The sequence below is a fragment of the Bombina bombina genome, chromosome 6 (genome assembly GCF_027579735.1).
Source record: "Bombina bombina isolate aBomBom1 chromosome 6, aBomBom1.pri, whole genome shotgun sequence".
Classification (NCBI taxonomy): Eukaryota; Metazoa; Chordata; class Amphibia; order Anura; family Bombinatoridae; genus Bombina; species Bombina bombina.
The window spans coordinates 293,785,104-293,807,510 of NC_069504.1; the positions used below are offsets into that span (position 1 = coordinate 293,785,104).

At 38.2% G+C, this 22,407-nt stretch overlaps 1 protein-coding gene across 3 annotated transcripts in view; it reads left to right on the forward strand.

Moving 5' to 3' along the window:
- Positions 1-22,038, forward strand: part of KERA (keratocan) — a 68,039-nt gene extending 46,001 nt beyond the window's left edge. For all 3 annotated transcript variants that reach the window (XM_053716908.1, XM_053716909.1, XM_053716910.1), the window contains exon 3: positions 17,961-22,038. In XM_053716908.1, coding sequence (XP_053572883.1) covers positions 17,961-18,130 — 170 coding nt within the window. In that variant the 3' untranslated portion in view covers positions 18,131-22,038. The remainder of the gene's footprint in view (positions 1-17,960) is intronic.
- Positions 22,039-22,407: the final 369 nt, after the last annotated feature.

Genomic DNA, 22,407 nt, shown 5'->3' on the forward strand with positions numbered 1-22,407 from the left:
TTTACATTATAGTGCTCAGTAAAATAAGCTGAATATTTTTCTCTATGTATACAAGTTTTTGAGAATCAGGCCCTTAGAGAGAACAATGAAAAATGAAAGGATATTGTCATGAGATGCAGGACATATGCAGGACACAGCAATGATGGTACAACTCTATTTTATTACAGAGCACAGAAACATACATCTAGTCAGGTTGATTTCACTAACTAACTGCAACACAGACTCCCGGGCCTAAGCCCCACCCCCAACTAGTGACATCACATCCTGCTCTCATCACATCTTCCCCTTTTTCAAAGGCGAAGCATACATTTGAATATAACAAATAACAAGGTATATGAACAGAGTATACAACAACATTTTTTTTAACAATATATAAACAAATAGGTTCAGAAAATATAAACACATAAATGACATCCTGACTTGGACATCGGGGTAGACTACCCTAGTCCACAGTGACCATGGGATTATTCTGCCCATACTTCCGGTCACTGTTCTAGCTAAAGTCAGTCCCTATATCGGGCCGGCAGTCTCACCACTCTTCCGCTTGATGTAACTTTGCATGAACTGTCCTCTGATACAGAAGATGGTGAATTAGAGTCCGCTGGAGGCAAAGATATATCCCCGCTGTGATCTTGCTGAGGGGAAGGCACCTCTCTTAGAACAGGGGATCCCACCGGCGGTGGTACTGAGGCATCCAGTTCCAGACTCTCAGGTACAGGCTGAAGATGTCTTCGGTTACGGCGTGTAACTGTCCCTCCCTCAGTATGGATTGTATAAGACCTTGGTTCTGGAGAGCGGCCAACTACCATAGCAGGCGTCTTCCATTTCTTCTCATCATCCAGTTTAATTCTGACAGTTTGCCCCGCATTCAGTTCCTGTAAGGGCCTGACAGAATGTCTCCTGTCGTAGAAGAAACGATAACCCTTTTTGGCCTCTTCATCCCTCCTAAGGACTTCATCCCGAGGAACAGGGCCAGGCGGCTTGAAGACACCCATTAAGGGTAAAGTGGTGCGAATCTGGCGTCCTAGCATCAGCTGTGCCGGGCTAAACCTGGTAGCTTGAATGGGCGTTGCCCTGTATGACAAGAGGGCCAGGTACGGCTCAGATTGCTTTAGAATGAATTTTGTTGTTTGAACTGCCCTTTCAGCCATTCCGTGGACTTAATGTAGACTTGACGTGGAATGTAGAAAGTCATATTCCCTGCTGAAAGCACTGAACTCTGTAGAAGCGAACTGCATACCATTATCACTCACCAGCTCCATTGGAATGCCCCACCGGGCGAAGAAGCTCTTCAGGCGAATGATAACAGCTTGACTTGTGATATCATTCAGGGGTGCAATTTCCAAATACCTGGAATAGTAGTTGATCACAACAAGGAACTTTTTTCCGTGCAGTTCACACAAATCAGCAGCTATTTTCTGCCACGGCCCCGCAGGCAGCGGAGTAGAAATCAAGGGCTCCCTTCTCTGAGTAGGCCGGCGTTCCTGGCAAAAGGCACATTTAGACACGTGATTTTCAATGTCGGAGCTGATCCCAGGTCACCACACAGCTGTAGCTGCCCTTTCTCTGCCTAAGTGGCCATCGTGAATCCTGTTTAACATCCCATTCCTCATGCTGACAGGAATTACAATGCGGTCTTGGAACAGCACCAACCCCTCCAGCTCCGTGAGCTGCGACCTCTCTGGCTGGTAAGCACTTAAAGACATCCAGGCTGCCCGTTTCTCGGGCCAGCCTTCTTTTATGTACGTTATAACCTCTTGCAGATCTGTGTCCAAATATGTCTCTTTCTTTATTTCCTCCAGTTTCCTTGAAGAAATGGACTTAGAGGCCAGAACTGAATCAATATACACTTTCACGTCAGATTCTGTGGAGGATTCTTCAGCAGCAGCCAGCGGGAGCCTGGATAGTGTATCCGCCACAACCAGTTGTTTCCCTGGCACATGCACTGCCTGAACATTGAACCTGAGCAGTCTCATTAAAAGTCTCTGGCATCTCAAGGGTGTTTTGTCAATGTCATAAGAGTTGATTAGAGGGACTAGCGGTTTGTGGTCAGTTTCCAGACTAAATTTCTCCAAACCCACTAGATAACGCTGAAAGCGCTCACAGGCCCAAACTGTAGCCAGGCACTCTTTTTCAATTTGAGCGTATTGTGACTCTGCAGCCGTCATTGTGCGGGAACAGTAGGCGATGGGCTGTAGTTTATTCTCATTTAACTGCAGGAGTGCAGCCCCCAACCCATAACTGCTTGCATCGGCACTAACCACAGTCTTTTTTGAAGGGTCGTAGAACCCCAGCACTGGGGCAGACCCCAGCAGGGACTTGGCCTGCAGAAAAGCTTTTTCTTGTGAAGGTCCCCAGACCCAGGCAACGTCTTTCTTAAACAACTCTGTGATAGGGTGTAAAACTGTTGATAAATCTGGAAGAAACTTGCCCACGTAATTTACAAGGCCCAATATCTGTCTCAGCTCATGTACATCAGAAGGACTTTTCATCTGTTCAATAGCACAAATTTTCTCAGGGTCTGGCTTGATGCCATCCCCGTTGATGATATGCCCAAAGTAGCATAATTCAGTTTTCCTAAAATGACATTTTTCTTTATTCAGCTTCAGCCCAGACTCTTTGATAGCCTGTAGCACACAACTTAAACGCTGATCATGCTCCTCCACTGTAGACCCATACACTAGAATGTCGTCCATGACGACTGCTGTGCCCACGTGGTCACTCAAGAGAGAACTCATTTCCCTTTGAAAAAATTCAGGAGCGGAGGATATCCCAAAGGGGAGTCTGCAGAAGCAGAACCGACCTACTGGTGTGATAAAGGTAGTCAGTTTGCGGCACTTTGGATCCAGGGGGAAAAGAACTTGGCCCCAGCCAACTTTGGAGCTATATCTTCTAATGTCGGCAGCACAAATCTCTCTCTCTTCACTGCCTCATTCAACCTTTTCAGGTCCACACAGATGCACACCTTTCCGTTTTTCTTTGCAACTGGAACAATGGGGGTACACCAATCAGTCGCTTCAACAACCTCTTCAATAACCCCCATAGACTTCATGCGCATAAGCTCTTTCTCCACTTGAGGCATGAGCGGGAACGGAATTTTACGGGGAGTAGAAATACTGTATGGGACTGCGTCACTTTTAAGTGCTATACGGACTGGTTTGCAATTCAGTAGGCCCAACTCGCCAAACATATCTTCGGAAATCTCATTCACTCTGGCTACAAGGCCCAAGTCGCAGGCTGCTTTTCTGCTCAATAAATTGTTAACACACTGACCTCTAATCACATGCACCCACATGGTGAACTTTCTTTGCTTGTACTCACAGCTGGCAAGAAATTTCCCCACACAATCAATGTGGCCACCAGGACTATGGACATTTGTAGTAATCTTCGCCAGCTGGGGCTATCGAGGCAGTTTCATAAATTCAGCAAAAGACATTACAGTGATATCTGCTCCTGTGTCAATCTTAAAATCAACTTTGGCTCCCATTACAGTAAAAGTAACTTTCCAATCTTCCTCTGAGCTTGGCCGTTCCACAACGGACTCCACAAAAGACACTTCCTGACCCTCCTGGTCACTTTCCACCTGCATCTCCTTAATGTATTCAGTTTTACACACCACTTCAAAATGGCCCATTCTGTTACATTTTCTGCATCTTTTATCTCTGGCCGGGCATATAACACTCTGATCATGGGCACGGTAGCACCGTGTGCATCGGGCATGTTGCGCCCATCCACTTCTAGGCCTTTCCATTATTTTAGATCTACCGCTCACACTGTGCCTTTCACTAGCAGTTTTCCTGGACTGTTTCACTTCATCCACAATACTCTCAGACCTCAGATCAGCAATCTGCTTTTTCACCAGTTCACTCTGGCGGGCCATCCTAATAGCCCCATCTAATGTTAAATCAGGCTCTAACTGCAGCTTCAGTGAGACTTCAGCATCTGCAATTCCAATAACTATTCTGTCTCTGATTTGCTCTTCTTTAACAACACCAAACTCACAAAATTCAGCTAGTTCATACAGGCTGCGCACAAATGACTCCACAGATTCTCCCACACGCTGATTACGTGTGTGAAAACAAGCTCTCTCATGAATCACATTTCTTTTGGGCACAAAGTGGGCACTGAGTTTATCCATAACTATATCAAAGTTAAATTCTTCCCCTTCTTGGAAAGTAAAAGCATTGAACACTGGCTCCACATCTTTCCCCATAGAGTATAAAAGAGAATTAACTTGTACATCACCACTCTCCTTGTTCAGTTTGGAAGCAATCCTGAAGCGCTGAAACCGCTGACGCCATGTGGGCCAAGCTGCAGGCTGAGAGAAGTCAAAAGGCTCAGGTGGGGTAAACTTTGACATTGCAATCGATCAGGAACAGAAGCGCAGGCCAGAATTTCTGACACCCTGTCATGAAATGCAGGACATATACAGGACACAGCAATGATGGTACAACTCTATTTTATTACAGAGCACAGAAACATACATCTAGTCAGGTTGATTTCACTAACTAACTGCGACACAGACTCCTGAGCCTATGCCCCACCCCCAACTAGTGACATCACATCCTGCTCTCATCACAGTTATTATCTATTTGTGAGGGTAGTTTCTTCTAAACCTTCTTGTCAACATATATTTTCTATAACAGTACTTGAGTATTTAAATATTCATTATAGGTGGGGATACAGCAAGCAAAATCAGCTATTTTAAATGAAAAAATAAAGTTAAAGAAACTAATATAAAGTTAAAGGAACTATTTGTAAGCAATTAAATACCATTCAGTAGGTAAATGGATCATTGGGAACACATTAAAGTGGATTTACAGTACACTGTCCCTTTAACTACTGATGTTATAGATATAGTCTAGTATATATTATTATTTACAGTATATTATTTCTTTCCTAAGATATGGTGAGTCCACGGCTTGAGTAATTACTGTTGGGAATATCACTCCTAGACAGCAGGAAGAGGCAAAGAGCACCACAGTTAAACTGCTAAGAATCACTCCCTTACCCACAACCCCCAGTCATTCTCTTTGCCTTTGGTGCATGGAGGAGGTGAAGTTTAGTTGTCTGAAGAAAAATTTTGATTTCATCTACAAGCAAGTTTTGTGGTATAGCCGTATTCCACGTCATTCCTTGCAGTCGGGTAGTGGTGGCTTTAAAGCAGTTAGGAACTTGTAAATAGGTACTTACTGTGTTTTCCTAACAATTGCTGCCCTAGTTTAGAAAGCCAGAGTTGTCTACTCTGTTATTTCTTTTTCAAAGGTCTCATTGAGGAACTGTGTCTTCTCATACCTTGTAACTGTCTAAATGCCGGACAGGTAAGTGCTTTTTCTTCCAGTTAGGGAGACCATGCACTTAACAAATTAAAAGACACTGCTTTTTTCTTGGGACATAGATAATCCTGTTGTATGGGTTATACTGGGGCATGAAGCAGGCACTGTAGCATGTGTGAGACTAACATTTAAACTGTTTTAAAAAGAAAGGGTAAAATGTTTTTATTAGGCTTTATTTTCTGACACATATTTACTTGATAAAACAATACAAGTTTAAACTGAAAGTAAGGCTGAATTTTCTATTTCAGTAGCTTATTCATTTCCCCTTTGCTTTAAAATAAAACGATGCAACATTTTAAATATTTCTGGTACTCAGTGTACTAGGAAGCTATTTTTAGTGCCTCTCTGTGTCGCAGCAGTAACTTGAGCTCGGCAGTTGCGGTCATATGACCGGCTTTACTTCATAACGTTTCTGAGGAAAAAGTTGTTTTTCTCCATTTCTGGGTGATCCGGTCTTAATTGATAGCGGTAAGGCACCTCAGTAATTGAGGTGTGGGGTTGCCAGAGGGATATTTTAGAAGTTTATTTGATGTTTATTAAATGTTTTTTCTTAACTTTTCTCACATAATTTTAGCTGGGGATTGATCCTAATTTGGGATAACATTTATAGTGTATTTTTTCCTTGGCTTATTTTAATTGAATGTTAAAATCTTTGAAATGTATCTGTACACGTTTATTTACTGTTTCACAACATGTCTGATATGGAGCGAGAGCCTGCTCTCATGAATTCATGCTTATTATGTTTAGATGCACAAATTGCAGCTCCTATGCAATTTTGTTCTCATGTGTCAAGAAAACCTTGCAAAATAAAGGTAACATTTTTGAGCATAATGTCTCTCAGGCTGATGCTGTTAAAATAATACCTCAGCTTTCTCCTGCTACATCCCAAACCTCAATGGCATCCCATGCAGTGCCCTGCGGTTCCTCTAGAATGCCTAGTGGAGTGTATTTAAAAGCAGAAATTGCTGCCCATGTATCTTCAGTGGTATCTGCGGCATTAGCTGCCATTCGCAGATTACAGGGAAAACACAAGAGGAAATCTAGAAATTCAAAAAGTAAGGTGTCTGTCCTCAGTTCTGCTTCCCAAGTTGCCCTATCTCATAAGTGTGATGAGGAAGATACATCAGGACTTTCTGAGGGTGAAATCTCAGATACGGACAGTATAATTCCTTCTTCTGAGACTGAGGTGGTATCCTTCAGATTTAAGCTTGAACAGCTTCATGTATTGTTAAAGGAGGTTTTAGCTACTTTAGAAAACTCTGATACCCCTGTTGTTGTGATTCCTAGATTTAGAGTTTTGTCGGTAAAGACCCGTGTAGCTAACGCAGCTTTTTTTCCTAACGCACCCTTAAGACAACGCTGGTATTGAGAGTTGTCTGAGGGGCTGCGTTAGGCTCCAAAATGGGTGCGTTGAGCCGAATTTACCGCCACTTCAACCCTCAATACCAGCGTTGCTTACGGTAGCAGTAAGCTGCCAAAATGTGCTCGTGCATGATTCCCCCATAGGAAACAATGGGGCAGTTTGGGATGGAAATAAACCTAACACCTGCAAAAAAGCAGCATTAAGCTCCCAACGCAGCCCCATTGTTTCCTATGGGGAAACACATTCTAAGTCTGCACCTAACACCCTAACATGAACCCCGAGTCTAACACCACTAACCTTAAACTTATTAAGCCCTAATCTGCCGCCCCCGCTATCGCTGACCCCTGCATTATATTATTAGCCCCTAATCTGCCGCTCCGTACACCGACGCAACCTACATTATCCCTATGAACCCCTAATCTGCTGCCCCTAACATCGTCGACACCTACATTATATTTATTAACCCCTAATCTGTCCCCCCCAACATCACCGCTACCTACCTACACTTATTAACCACTAATCTGCCGACCGGGCCTCGCCGCCACTATAATAAATGTATTAACCCCTAAACCGCCGCACTCCCGCCTTGTAAACCCTATCATAAATTGTATTAACCCCTAATCTGCCCTCCCTAACATCACCGCCACCTAACTTCAAGTATTAACCCCTAATTTGCTGACCGGACCTCGCCGCTACTATAATAAATGTATTAACCCCTAAAGCTAAGTCTAAACCTAACCCTAACACCCCCTAAATTAAATATAATTTTAATCTAACAAAATAAATTAACTCTTATTAACTAAATTATTCCTATTTAAAACTAAATACTTACCTGTAAAATAAGCCCTAATATAGCTACAATATAACAAATAATTATATTGTAGCTATTTTAGCATTTATATTTATTTTACAGGCAACTTTGTATTTATTTTAACTAGGTAAATAAACTAAACTAAATTACAAAAAACAAACAGACACTAAATTACAAAAAATAAAAAAAGCTAATTACACCTACTCTAATAAAATAAAAAGCCCCCCAAAATAATAAAGGTCCCTACCCTATACTAAATTAAAAAGTAACCAGCTCTTTTACCAGCCCTTAAAAGGGCTTTTTGCGGGGCATGCCCCAAAGCAATCAGCTCTTTTGCCTGTAAAAAAATATACAACCCCCCCCAACATTAAAACCCACCACCCACATACCCCTACTCTAACCCAAACCCCCCTTAAATAAACCTAACACTACCCCCCTGAAGATCTCCCTACCTTGAGTTGTGTCCACCCAGCCGGGCCGAAGTCTTCATCTGATGGGGCAGAAGAGGACATCCAGAACGGCAGAAGTCTTCATCCTATCCGGGCAGAAGAGGACATCCGGACCGGCAGACATCTTCATCCAAGCGGCATCTTCTATCTTCATCCATCCGGAGCGGAGCCCTCTTCTTTCCAGCCCACGCGGATCCATCCTTCTTCACCGACGCCTACTCGCCGAATGAAGGTTCCTTTGAATGACGTCATCCAAGATGGCGTCCCTCGAATTCCGATTGGCTTAATACTTGAAGTTAGGTGGCGGCGATGTTAGGGAGGGCAGATTAGGGGTTAATACAATTTATTATAGGGTTTGCGAGGCTGGAGTGCGGCGGTTTAGGGGTTAATACATTTATTATAGTGGCGGTGAGGTCTGGTCAGCAGACCTCACCGCCAGCAGATTAGGGGTTAGGGGTCAGCAGATTAGGGGTTAATAAGTGTAGGTAGGTAGCGGCGACATTGGGGAGGGCAGATTAGGGGTTAATAAATAATATGTAGGTGTCGGCAATGTTAGGGGCAGCAGATTAGGGGTTCATAGGGATAATGTAGGTGGCGGCGGTGTGCGGTCGGCAGATTAGGGGTTAAAAATATTTATTATAGTGGTGGCTATGTGGGGGGACCTCAGTTTAGGGGTACATAGGTAGTTTATGGGTGTTAGTGTACTTTAGAGCACAGTAGTTAAGAGCTTTATAAACCGGCGTTAGCCCATAAAGCTCTTAACTACTGACATTTTTTGGCGTTAGGAGTCTTGTCGGTAGAGGGTCTACCGCTCACTTCAGCCAAGACTCTAAATACCAGTGTTAGGAAGATCCCATTGAAAAGATAGGATACGCAATTGGCGTAAGGGGATCTGCGGTATGGAAAAGTCGTGGCTTGAAAGTGAGCGGTAGACCCTTTCCTGTCTGACTCTAAATACCAGCGGGCAGCCAAAAGCAGCGTTAGGAGCCCTTAACGCTGCTTTTGATGGCTAACACAGAACTCTAAATCTAAGTGATAGTAAACTTAATAGTTTCTTTGATGAACCTTCCACTTAGGAGGATTTTCCTGTGCTGGATCATGCTAGGGAGATTATCTCACAGGAATAGGAGAAACCAGGGGTGTCTTTTTCCCCATCTCCCATTTTAAGAAAATGTTTCCTGTTGAGGACTCCATTAAAGACCCTTGGTATACTGTGCCCAAAGTTGAAGGGGCCATTTCTACTCTGGCTAAGAGAACCACTATTCCTGTTGAGGATAGCTGCTCTTTAAGGATCTGATGGACAAGAATCTAGAGGCTTATTTGAAAAATATTTCTATTCATCAAGGTCTCCAATGGCAACCTGCGGTGTTTATTGCCACTGTGACTAGTGTGGCATCTTATTGGTTCAACGCCTTGTCTGATTCTCTTCAAGTAGAGACTTCCTTGGATGAAATTCAAGATAGGATTAAAGCTCTTAAGTTGGCCAATTCCTTTATTGCAGATGCAATTTTACAGGTTGTTAGACTAGGAGCTAAAACTTCTAGTTTCGCTGTCCTAGCCCACAGGGCGTTATAGTTGAAATCCTGGTCTGTGGACGTTTCCTCTATAGTCAAGCTTCTGGTGATTCCTTACAAGGGCAAAACCTTGTTTGGACCCGGTTTGGCAGAAATGATCTCTGATATTACGGGTGGAAAGGGTCTTTTCTACCTCAAGATAAGAAGAATAGAACTAAAGGACGTCATAGTAATTTTCGTTCCTTTTGTAACTTCAGAGGAAAGCCTTCCCCTTCTTCTTCCAAGCAGGAACAATCCAAGTCTTCTTGAAAACCCAATCAGTCTTGGAACAAGGGGAAACAATCAAAGAAACCTGCAGCTGATTCCAAATCAGCATTAAGGGTTTGCCCCCGATCTGGGATCAGATCAGGTGGGGGGCAGACGTTCTCAGTTCTCTCAAGCCAGGATACAAGATGTCGGAGATCCCTGGACTGTGGACATAGTATCCCAGGGTTACAAATTGGAATTCAAGACTTTTCCTCCCAGAGGCAGATTCCTTCTCTCAAGATTATCTGCAGACCAGATAAAGCGAGAGGGGTTCTTGAAATGTATACAACATCTTTCCTCCCTGGGAGTGATAGTTCCAGTTCCAGTGCAGGAACAGGGTCTTAGGTTCTACTCCAACCTATTTATGGTTACCAAAAAAGAGGGAACTTTCTGTCCCATTCTAGACTTGAAGTGTCTAAACAAGTTTCTCAAAGTTCCATCCTACAAGATGGAGACTATATGTGGATTTCTCAGGAACATCTGTCTCAGGGCACATGCTTTCGGAGACCTTCCTTGGTGATTGTGACCATGGACGCCAGCCTGCAGGGCTGGGGAGCAGCCTGGAACTTGTTAAAAGCTCAGGGCCTTTGGACTCGTTAGGAGTCTGCTTTTCCCATCAACATCTTGGAGTTGAGGGCGATTTACAATGCTCTATTTGCTTGGCCTCAGTTGTCCTCAGCCCAGTTTATCAGGTTCCAATCAGAACTTGGAGTTCCTTAGCCATGAAGGAGGTTACTCAGATTCTTTAGTGGGCAGAGACTCACAATTGCTGTCTATGTGCCATCCACATTCCAGGAGTAAACAACTGGGAGCGGATTTTCTGAGCAGACAGACTTCACAGGGAGTGCCATCCAGAGGTGTTTTCCAGCTTAGTCCTCAAATGGGGTGTGCCGAGTTAGATATGATGGTGTCCCATCAGAACTCCAAGCTTCCAAGGTACGGCTCGAGGTCAAAAGATCTGCAGGCCATTCTGATAGATGCTCTGGCGGTTCCTTGGGTTTTCAAGTTGGCATACCTGTTTCCTCCGTTTGCTCTCCTTCCACGAGTTATTGCTCGTATCAAACAGGACAGGTCATCGCTAATTCTAATAGCCCCTACATTGCCTCTTAGGATCTGGTTTGCAGACCTAGTGGAGATGTCATCACTCCCACCTTGGAGACTACCTCTGAGGAAGGACCTCCTGATTCAGGGTCCCTTCCTTCATCCAAATCTCATTTCTCTGAAGCTGACTTCATGAGACCATGATTCAGACTCACAAGCCTGTTACTAGAAAGATTTACCATAAGATATGGCATAAATATTTACATTAATTTTCGTTACCGCTGTGGAATCTGTTTAGCGCTGCAGGAATCTGTTGGCGCTCTACGAATAACCAATAATAATAATAAATATCTTTATTGGTGGGAGCGCATTTGGCTCCCACGACCTGCAAAGCTCGTTAAGCCTCCTGTTAGTGTGGCAAGAAGAGGATCGGGTTATCGTACTCTCCAGAGCATGTTAAGCTAATTGTAAAGCCTAAAAAAAAAACAATTTAAAGGAAACTAATAAATAATTTGTCAGTATTTTTTCTTTTTCTTTAAATTTTGTTGGTGAATTCATTCAGATATTCATTTTCATTTAGAAAACAAATGCACATCTCTATACACAGAATATTTATAATATGCACATATCTTTGTATATATACATACACACACATATACAGTATAGAGTAAAAAGACAATGATTTAAGCATGAAAGGGACAGTCTAGTCAAATTTAAACTCTCATGATTCAGATTGGATATGCAATTTTAAAACAACTTTCCAATGTACTTTTATCATCAAATTTGCTTTGTTCTCTTGATATTCTTTGTTTAAAGCTAAACCACGGTAGGCTCATATGCTAAGTTCTAAGCCCTTAAAGGATGCCTCTTATCTCAGTGCATTTTTACAGTTTTTCACAGCTATACAGCACTAGTTCATGTGTGCCATATAGAAAACATTGTGCTCACTCCCATGGAGTTATTAATGAGTCAGCACCGATTGGCTAAAATGCAAGTCTGTCAAAAGAACTGAGATAAGGGGCAGTCTGTAGAGGCTTAGATACAATGTAATCACAGAGGTAAAATGTATATTTATATAACTGTGTTGGTTATGCAAAATAGGGTCATGGTAATAAAGGGATTATCTGTCTTTTTAAATAAAAAACATTTTGGAGTAGATATTTCCTTTAAATGCTTACATTTTTGGAAGTTATAAAAAAAAAAAAAAAGATTGACTTGTTTATTACCAATTTTGATGCCAACTGATTCACTGTGTTTTTTTCTCCTGTATTGTTTTCTGAACATTTTCCACTTTTCAAATAAGTAAAAAACTAGTTTTAGGATTTATACTGGTGTCCAAACAAAGACAAACTACCAAAAATACAATCTTATTTGTTGTCGCAATTCTTCATTTTGAGTATTTGAAAGGTCAAGTTTAGGCTGAGTTTAAATTTCGAGTGTTAATAATTTTTGATGTCCAATAGCCTTTAAAATGGCTACTGAAGAAATTAAAGCGAAACAGCAGTTCACAAAACTGCTTGATGTTTGTTTTGTGTCGGTATAGGCTGTAATGCAAGCATTTTAGCCGGACCGCACAACCTGTAATATGGCGCTATGGAAAATCCCCCACTCAAACTTAATTTTTTTGATTGCGGAATGGACGTTGCGTTACAGGATAAAATGCTTGTGATTCGTAATATGCATTCCCTGCCATTCCACGCGCAATGGCCAATTTTTCAGCGGTATAGCCATAACGCAAAACTCGTAATCTAGTCGATAGTGAGTAAAGTGTAGCCACCTCACGATGTGCAGAAACTGACATGAGACACTATTAACAAACAAGTACCTTAAAAAAGAGACCACTGTAAAAAGTAACTCTAAATGAGAAAACATTCAGACATGTATAATTCTAGATACTATTTAGGACTAATAATAATATAATATATATATGCACATTTGGACACTAAAGTTATGATACTTTACTTATTTGCCTGAGGAAGTAATGAATGGTTAGGTGGTCTGAAAAATGTTGCATACATAGAAGAAATGTCATTAAAATTGACTTTGCTATGTGATTATTTAAGGCATTAAATGTAACATTTGTGGGTTGATTTGTGACTAACCCATGGAAAGGAGCTATTTGGGACAAGGTAAAATTAGCTCAATAACTTATAGCCATGTTCAGTAATGATAGCACAGGTTAAAGTTGTTGCTAGTCTGTCAAATTGTTTTTCATGTCTTCTGTACCGAAAGATTCTACAATATAATTTTTATAATTTTTAATTTGTGAACTCAATACTTAAAGGGACAGACTACACCAGAATTGTTATTGTTTTAAAAGATAGATAATCCTTTTATTACCCATTCCCCAGTTTTGCATAACCAACACAGTTATGTTAATATACTTTTAACCTCTGTGATTATCTTGTATCTAAGCCTCTGCAAACTGCCCCTTTATTTCAGTTCTTTTGACAGACTTGCAGTTTAGCCAATCAGTGCCTGCTCCCAGATAACTTCACGTGCACGAGCACAGTGTTATCTATATGAAATACATGAACTAACACCCTCTAGTGGTGAAAAACTGTTAAAATGCATTCTGAAAAGAGGTGGCCTTCAATGTCTAAGAAATTAGCATATGAACCTCCTAGGTTAAGCTTTCAACTAAGAATATCAAGAGAACAAAGCAAAATTGGTGATAAAAGTAAATTGGAAAATTGTTTAAAATTACATGCTCTATCTGAATCATGAAAGTTTATTTTGGCCTAGACTGTCCCTTTAATTTAAGAAAGATCTTAAGCTTAAAGGGCTACTGTAAGTAAATATTTTCTATGCCTGTTACTAACTACCCCAAATACGCTTTTTATCAATAGCATTTCATTAACATATCTCTACCGTATATCAGAAATCTTGTCTGCAAATTTAATTGTTTTCCAAACCCACTCCATGGGTATCCTTTGCTCTGTACCAATCCGTTTACAATACCTAGGTTTCAAAATGGCGCTTTAAACACAAAGTTATTGGTTTAAGTATTTTGAACATGCAGTGCTGAAAATAGTGAGCAGGATAACGTGACATCATCGGCGAATAAAAGATATAACTTTTAGAACGTTATGAAACTTCGTTTTGGAGAAAATATAGGTCAGTAGGTTTTAATTAATGTTTATTAACTTTAATATGTTAGTTGTTTAGCTTAAAAATTATAACAGAAAGTAATCCTTTAATTATGATTCCCTTTTGAGACTGAAAGTCACAGGTAGTTTCAAAAGGGGTCCAGGTACTATTTCTATTAGAAAATAATACTAATAGTTGATCCCCATAGGTATCTTCCAAAGTGCCAGACCAATTCAAATGCACAAATTGAGTACAAAATGTAATATTTTAATACACAAAATAGCCTTATGGTATGGAGACCTATCAAATCCCATCCAATGACTTTGATAGATCTATATATCCACAAATATTTTTTTGCGTCAGATGATTTAACATAAATGCTATAATACACATTCATCTTAAAATATGTGTGTAATACATCAATTTTTATTTTAGTTTTTCATATTCATTGTCCCTTTTTTCTCTTAAATTAATACTGGCAAATTAATAATACAAAGCCGTATTTCTAAGGAGGTGATAGTCAAAGTTATTTGATTCATTTATGCAATAAAATCATAATAATAAATCAATTTTAAAACTATTATAAAATATTTTTTGTAACATATAACTAAGATAAATATCTGGAGATGTGGTTAAGACTATTCCATAAAGAAATTTAAAAAAAAATATCAGTTCATAGAAAAAAGTAAATTTGAAAATTAGTGAAACCGTATATTTTTATTTAGTATATTGAAAAAAAATGCCTTGCTCCTTTTAACCTGCCATTAAAATTAATTATAATTATGCAGAGGTTCTTAAAGGAACATTAAACACCAACAAGATAAAATGATAATTTCAACGAAAATATCAGTTAGAGAACAACATGTAGATGTAGTGTTTTTAAAGTTTCATTAGCTGTTTAAATATTGACAACATAAGCGTAATGTTTTGGTGTCTATAAAACTATGGGAGCTGCCATGTTGTAACTTAGGTTATCTTCTCTGCTGTGGCCAATTAGAGACAGATATAAGTAGGTCACTAGAGTGTGCAGCCAAAGACTGTGTGGAATATAACAGTGTTCTGCACATTAATTTCTAACAGGAACTGAAATGCTCACAATTTCAGAATGGAATTAGGGGGGAAATTAGGGGGGGAAGTATATTGCACAGTTTTTATTATATATACGATTTATCATTTTATATTACAATCTCAAAGGGTTTGATGTCCATTTAATATATATTAACCTGTTCATAATGACCATTGTGAATTATAATACATGAATAAGTATATGTTTTGATAAAGTGAATATACTTATCTTTATCTATATATATATATATATATATATATATATATATATATATATATATATATATATATATATATATATATAATTGCTGGGGAAGGGGGCACTCAGATAATGTGTATCTAGTGTTGTATTTGTGCTAACAGTCCCAAATAATTATATACCACTTAGGAAGATAGAGTCCTATATTCATTATTAATTACCAAAGAAGGACAAGGCTGCACAGGATAACACTTTAAACCAAGCGTTTATTATATAGGTGGTAAAGACACCGGGTCTTCCGTCCTAAATTAATAATATATTATATACCAGATAGAATGTGAATCAGATGATAGTACGTCACAATGTCATACAATTCAACAATTACCCCCTACATGCTAGCATGTATAAAGCTGGCCAGCTAACAGTCCATGTTTGAAACCGGGCACATAGTGTCAAAACACGCTCCGGTAAAAATAGAGTAGGTACCGTCCCTTTTCTCTGCTACAGTCAGGGCACTGTAAATTCACACTCCGGTAGCAAGATGCAAGTCCGGTCTCCTATATACCCAAACAGGCCTGAAACGGCTTTTCCAGCGGAACAGTGTACTCAGATGCTACTTGCTGAGAGGATACTATCGGTTGCAAGACTTAAACCGCACGGCTTACCTTCACCTTCCTTAGTGTCATGGGGTAGAGGCCATCTGGCTGCTATATACCTCATTACTTCTGTGTTACATGATGCTCATGCCGATGCAGGTCTTCACTTGCTGAACTTCTGTAGCAATGAATGTAGTGAAAAGGTACAATCAGAGCCGCTTCACCTGATGGCGTTCTCCACGCTGCTGAATTACAATCCACACATTACGTGTTTCGCCCCTCCCCTTTCTGGGTTGGACTAGAGGCTTTGTCAGATGTATAATGTTACCACTACTAGTGGTGTTTAAATACAGATTCTGTTACCTTGTTACATATCCCTGGAAAATCTGTTTCAGGCCTGTTTGGGTATATAGGAGACCGGAATTGCATCTTGCTACCGGAGCGAGTGCCCGGACTGTAGCAGAGAAAAGGGATGGTACCTACTCTATTTTTACCGGAGCGTGTTTTGACACTATGTGCCCGGTTTCAAACATGGACTGTTAGCTGGTCAGCTTTATCCATGCTAGCATGTAGGGGGTAATTGTTGAATTGTATGACATTGTGACGTACTATCATCTGATTCACCTTCTATCTGGTATATAATATATTATTAATTTATGAAGGCAGACCCGGTGTTTTTACCCCCTATATAATAAACGCTTGGCTTAAAGTGTTATCCTGTGCAGCCTTGTCCTTCTTTGGTTCTTATTACTGAATATAGGACTCTATCTTCCTAAGTGGTATATATATATATATATATATATATATATATAAAAAAAATATATATATATGGATTTTAACATGTTTATTTTACTATTATAACCTTGCATTACACCTTGATTATACTTGGCATGAAAATCAAATATATTGTTTGAAGTGTTATATACAATTCAATATTGTTTTATTTTCTTATTCATTTATTTTCCCTAAGTTATAAAAACACAATAAATGCATTTTATTCATATCTGATCAAGCCATATGTTTAAATTTGCCATAGCACACCAAGTGGTATATAGTTTATCTCATGAATTTCTAGAGAAAATCACCATTAAAGTCTATGGGGATTTTTGTAGATAAATAATGTAATAGCATTTTCTACTGGACTGTGATTGACTCCAAAGTCCTACATTGTCCTTTGAAATATGCTTTGCTATTTTACACAATGAATAAAAATATTCTAAACGTTATAAACAAAAATGCCACATGCTATTTTAAGCTTTTCCTTCACTTTACAAGCAAAATTAAAGGGACGTAATACTCATATGCTAAATCACTTGAAACTGATGCAGTATAACTGTAAAAAGCTGACAGGAAAATATCCCCTGAGCATCTCTATGTAAAAAAGGAAGATATTTTACCTCACAATTTCCTCAGCTCAGCAGAGTAAGTTCTGTGTAAAAAGTTATAATTCAGCTGCAGTCCAGATGCAGGTAAAAAAAAAAAAAAAATGAAGAAATGAACAGCAGACAATCAGCATCAACAGTGCTGAGGTCATGAACTCTTTTACTGTGATCTCGTGAGATTTCACTTAATTCTCATGAGATTTCATTGAAAACTTCCTTACACTGAATAGGGAAATTAGATGAGTGTGCATGAAAGCTCACTCCCTTAGCTGTCCCGGGACAGACATACTGATTTGCTGCTTAGAAGTCTTTTTTACATAGAGATGTTCAGGTGATATTTTCTAGTCAGCTTTTAACAGCTACACTGCATCACTTTCAAGTGTTTCAACATTTGGGTATCATGGCCCTTTAAGTATGATATATTTCAATTACAGTAAAATGTTTAAATCATCTTAAAGGGACATGAAAATAAACATTTTAGTTAATGATTTTGATAAAACATACAATTTTTATTTACTAGGTAAATCTATGTTGAAAAGCACATCTAGGTGTTTCTGGAGCAGCAATGCACTACTGTAACCTAGCTGATGGCTTCTAATTGGCTCACCATGTGTGTTTAGCTAGGTACTAGTACTGCATTGTTTGTCTGGAGCTTATTTAACTATGCGTTTAACCCCTTTGCTGGGGTTAAACACATGGTCACATGCAAGCAATAGTGCCATAATAAAATGCTCTAACAGATTAGAGCATTTGCTTTTTTTGCATTTTTGAAAAACTAAAAACTATATAATCTTTTTATACTTTGCAGGTCTAAATGCAACTGACGTCTGTCCCAATGAAGTCATAGAAGAACATGACCCACATTTTCCTAGAGGACCTCGTCTCCGTTATTTACGTTTGGATGGAAATGAAATTCAGCCACCAATTCCACTTGACCTCATAATATGTTTTAGGCTTCTTCAGACTATTGTCATTTAGACCTTTTTAAATTAGTAAGTTTTGCTGCCATGTAACTTGCCATCTGATTATGACATCAGGCCATATCTTAAGGATATTTTCTTTAAACTGATTACTGAAAGTGTAGTAATAACCTCAGAGAATCCTTACTATATATAAAAACCTGACCACTGCAATTCGTGTATATTTAAATTAGAAAATTGAATTGCATTTTTGCTAAGTATATATTTAACTACTCATGCAGGAGATTATCCTATTAACTTTGCTTATATTTAAAAAGAAGAGTGATATCCTTTAGTCTCAATGTAAATAAAAGCAAATACTTCATTCATTAAACAATATTCTCCTTACTTTATGCATAGCAATGATTTATCTAAATAATAATACATGTGCAGCAGTGAAATATTTGGTTTGTACGAATCTTTTAGAACAAATATTCCGAAAAAATTGTTTTTCAGAATATTCGTCTGCTCGACTATTTGGTAGGAGGCTTAGCACAGCAGATCCCATGGGCTGTGCTAAATGACTGCTCCTTTAAAGCAGGCCCTGGGATCCACTGGGCTAAGCCTCCTATTAGTGCAGATCTCAGGTCTCTGTGAAGAAGGGTTGGGGTCAGTGAGGCTCTTCAGTGCTCTAGAGGTATTTAACCCTTTACTGCTAATTTAAAGGAAATTAATGAATATTGATGAATTTTGTCAGTATTTCTTTATTTTCTTTTAATTAGTGCATTTGTTCGGATATTTGTTTAGTGAAAATTAAATGAATATCTGTGTTTTCGTTATAAAATGTTCAAGCCTATAAATAATTATGTTGTTTATTCAAATATTCAGATTTAAATGATTAGTTGTGAAATCAGACATTAATAACTAAATAAATGATGCAATTTAAAATATATAGGACCTCATTTATAAAGCAGCAGAACGCAGAGAACATGTCAGCCTCTACTAGCAACCAGTGATCCAGATTCAGATAGATCATATCATTTTCAACCACTTTCTAATTTACTTCTATTATCAATTTTGCTTCATTCTCTTGGTATCCTTTGTAGTAGCAGCAATGCAGTACTGGGAGCTAGCTGAACACACTGGGTAAGCCAAAGAGAAGAGGCATATATGTGCATCCACCAATAAGCAGCTAGCTCCCAGTAATGCGGCTCCTGAGCCTACTCTAGCTATACTTTTAAACAAATGGTAACAAAAGATTTAAGCAATTAAGATAATAGAAGTAAGTTTTAAAAATAGTTTAAAATTGTGTGCTCTATCTAAATCATGAAAGATTCATTTTCATTATATACTTCACTTGTACAAGCATGAAACTAATCACACAAGAGCAGGGGCTCTCAAGCTACTGACGTTTTCAGCTTGCATAGGCTTCAAAGCTGAATGATCAGCTTCATAAACAAAGCCCATAGTGCTCAGTTTTTCTTTGTTTCATCTAAAATTACATATTTTGAAAAGCATTACAATAATTTGTGTTTTGAATCTTTTGGTTTTTTTTCCAGAGCAGAGAAAAAACAAACACTTTTTTTTGTCACTCATATGAAGCTTGTCCCTGTCAGCCATCTTGCCTCTTGTACTTTCTCTGCCAGAGAGCAAACAACAAAAATGTCTGTATAAGTAGTGCACAAATGTGCATTTCCTAATAGTTTTATTTTTATTTTGGACTTCCTTTAGTTAAGTATTAAGTAAAAATATTTGTAAAAAATTTAAGCCCAGAGTTCAAGTTTAGTGCTAACGCCTGCGTAGGCCACGATATCTAAATCGCTGGGCTGCGCTAAAATTGCACGTTTAAGGGCGCACAATAAATTAGCGCTCTACTTATAATCTAGCCCTGTATTGTTGTAATAAATAGCCTTACCATCTAGAGAAAAGTACTACATGCTAGTTTCTCATTCTTAAAGAGACATGAAAACCATAGAGCATGCAATTTGAAACAACTTTAAACAACTTTCTAATTTATTTCTATTATCACATTTTGTTTTTGTTCTCTTTGCATCTTTTAACTTTATCTTTTATTATTATAATTTGCTTTTATGATTAAATTAGCTTCATTACCATGGTATTTGTTTGTTGAAGAGATACCTAGGTAGTCGTCTGGAGCACTACATGACAGGAAATGGTGCTGCAATCTAGTGCTCTTGCAAATGGATAATATTCTTGCAAAACTGCTGCCATATAGTGTTCTAGACCCCTACCTAGGTATTTCTTCAACAAACATGGGAAATAAGCAAATTATCTAGGTATTGTATTAGTTATGTAAATGATTACAATTCAGGTGTACTGACCTTTATTCCTCCATAACCAATTTCTTAATATAATAATAAAACTAAATTTAAAATAGTGCAAATGTTTTTTTATGATTATATTTTACAAATGTTATATACATCATGTGCATGTGAATAGTTACATTTCAGACTTTGTTTAAAAACAGTATTACATTGTACAACCTATCATTTGAACACACAATATATATATACTGTATATACACATTAATATATTAGTGATTCAAAGATATTAACATATTATTACTGTAAAGGGACATAACACCCTTTATGCTAAGTCACTTGATGATGCAGCACTACTGTAAAAAAGTTGACAAAATATATTTCCTGAACATCTCTGTGTAAAAACGTAAGTTATTTACCTCACAATTTCTTCAGCTCACAATAGTAAGTGTTCTGTGAACAGTTATCCTTCAGCACCTGTCAGCTGCATGTTGAAAAAAAAAAAGTCAATTTGCTTCATCAGTGCTTTTGTCACACTCTGCTTTACTCGGATCTCATGAGATGTTATTGAAATTTCTGGAGATTCTATACTAAACTTCCTTAAACTGAGGAGGGAAATAATATGACTGCCTGCACATGCCAGATACAAGCTCCTTTGCAAATCTCTGGACTTGCATCCTGTTTGGCTACTTTAAAGGACCACTCAATGCAGTAGAATTGCATAATTCAAATGATTTAACATTTTCAAATAAGCAGTAGATTTTTTTCTGACACATTTATTTTTCTCCCATTTTCCGCCCCCCTGTATCATGTGACAGACATCAGCCAATCACAGACTAGTATATGTATATCCTGTGAGCTTGTGTACATGCTCAGTAGTTCCCAGAAAGTAGGCGTATAAAAAGACTGGGCAACATTTGGTAAATGAAGTAAATTGGAAAGTGTCTTAAAATTGTCTTAAAACTGTATGCTCTTTCTGAATAATCATCATTTATTTTGACTTGAGTGTCCCTTTAAGTCCATTTAAAATAGGATTGCGCTACTGAGGACATTTTTAGGTAAAATATTTAGCTTTTTTGTTCATTTGATATTTTCTAGTAAGCTTTTCAAAGCTATGCTTGTATGCTGCATCAATTGCAAGTGCTTTAGCCTTTAACATTTGGGTATCATATCCCTTTAATATTTGACAATGTCATTTTGAATAGTTAGGATTGGGGAAAACCTATATAAAAAAATACTAACCTAATTTTCCTTTATTGCCATTTTAATCGAGCTATTTTAAATGATGAACTTTAAATTATAGGCTAGGTGAAATAGATGGGATTTGTAATTCCAGTTTTGGAATTGTTTATTAATAGTTTTTACTTCCTTCATTTGTACATTATTTTCCCCCTGTTATTTGTACTAAGGATATCCAAATGATATCTAATACATCACCTCATAAGTGACATATCCTATGTGTATATTATTTACATTACTTAAAAGTTTAATAATCATGTTAAATTGTTGCATGTAGCCTAATGATTATTGTATGTTTTAAGAATGATAAACTGACTTCTCTGCAAGGTTTTTTTGTAATCTGTAGATGTAAATGTGTGTTAAAGTGATTATAACTTTGATGACATATGTGGTGACACAACAGACACAAATTTACAAAACAAATGAAAAAGTTATGTAATTCTAACATTAAAGTAAAAATAACAAATGTCTTTGTCTCTTCTTTTTTTTAAATTTAGTATATATTTATTCTGACCTCTTGATTTATAAGTGCGCTTGAAGCAAACTTAGGGCAAAAAAATGGAGGCAAGTGCTTAACATCGGAAACAAATTTCCAATGTAAACACTTGCTGGAAAAATGAATCAAATTATTGTCAATGCGATCCTGTGATTTCAAGGACGGGATAAGATCATGGGGGACTACCTACAATTCTAGGCACGCAAATAGTTTCAACGTACCATTCATGAAGGAAATAACCACATATTATATGATATAAATTGGGGGTAGATCCTTGTTAGGAATAGAAAATACTAGAAAATTATAATTTTATTGGGCCAACTATCTAGGAACCCAGTT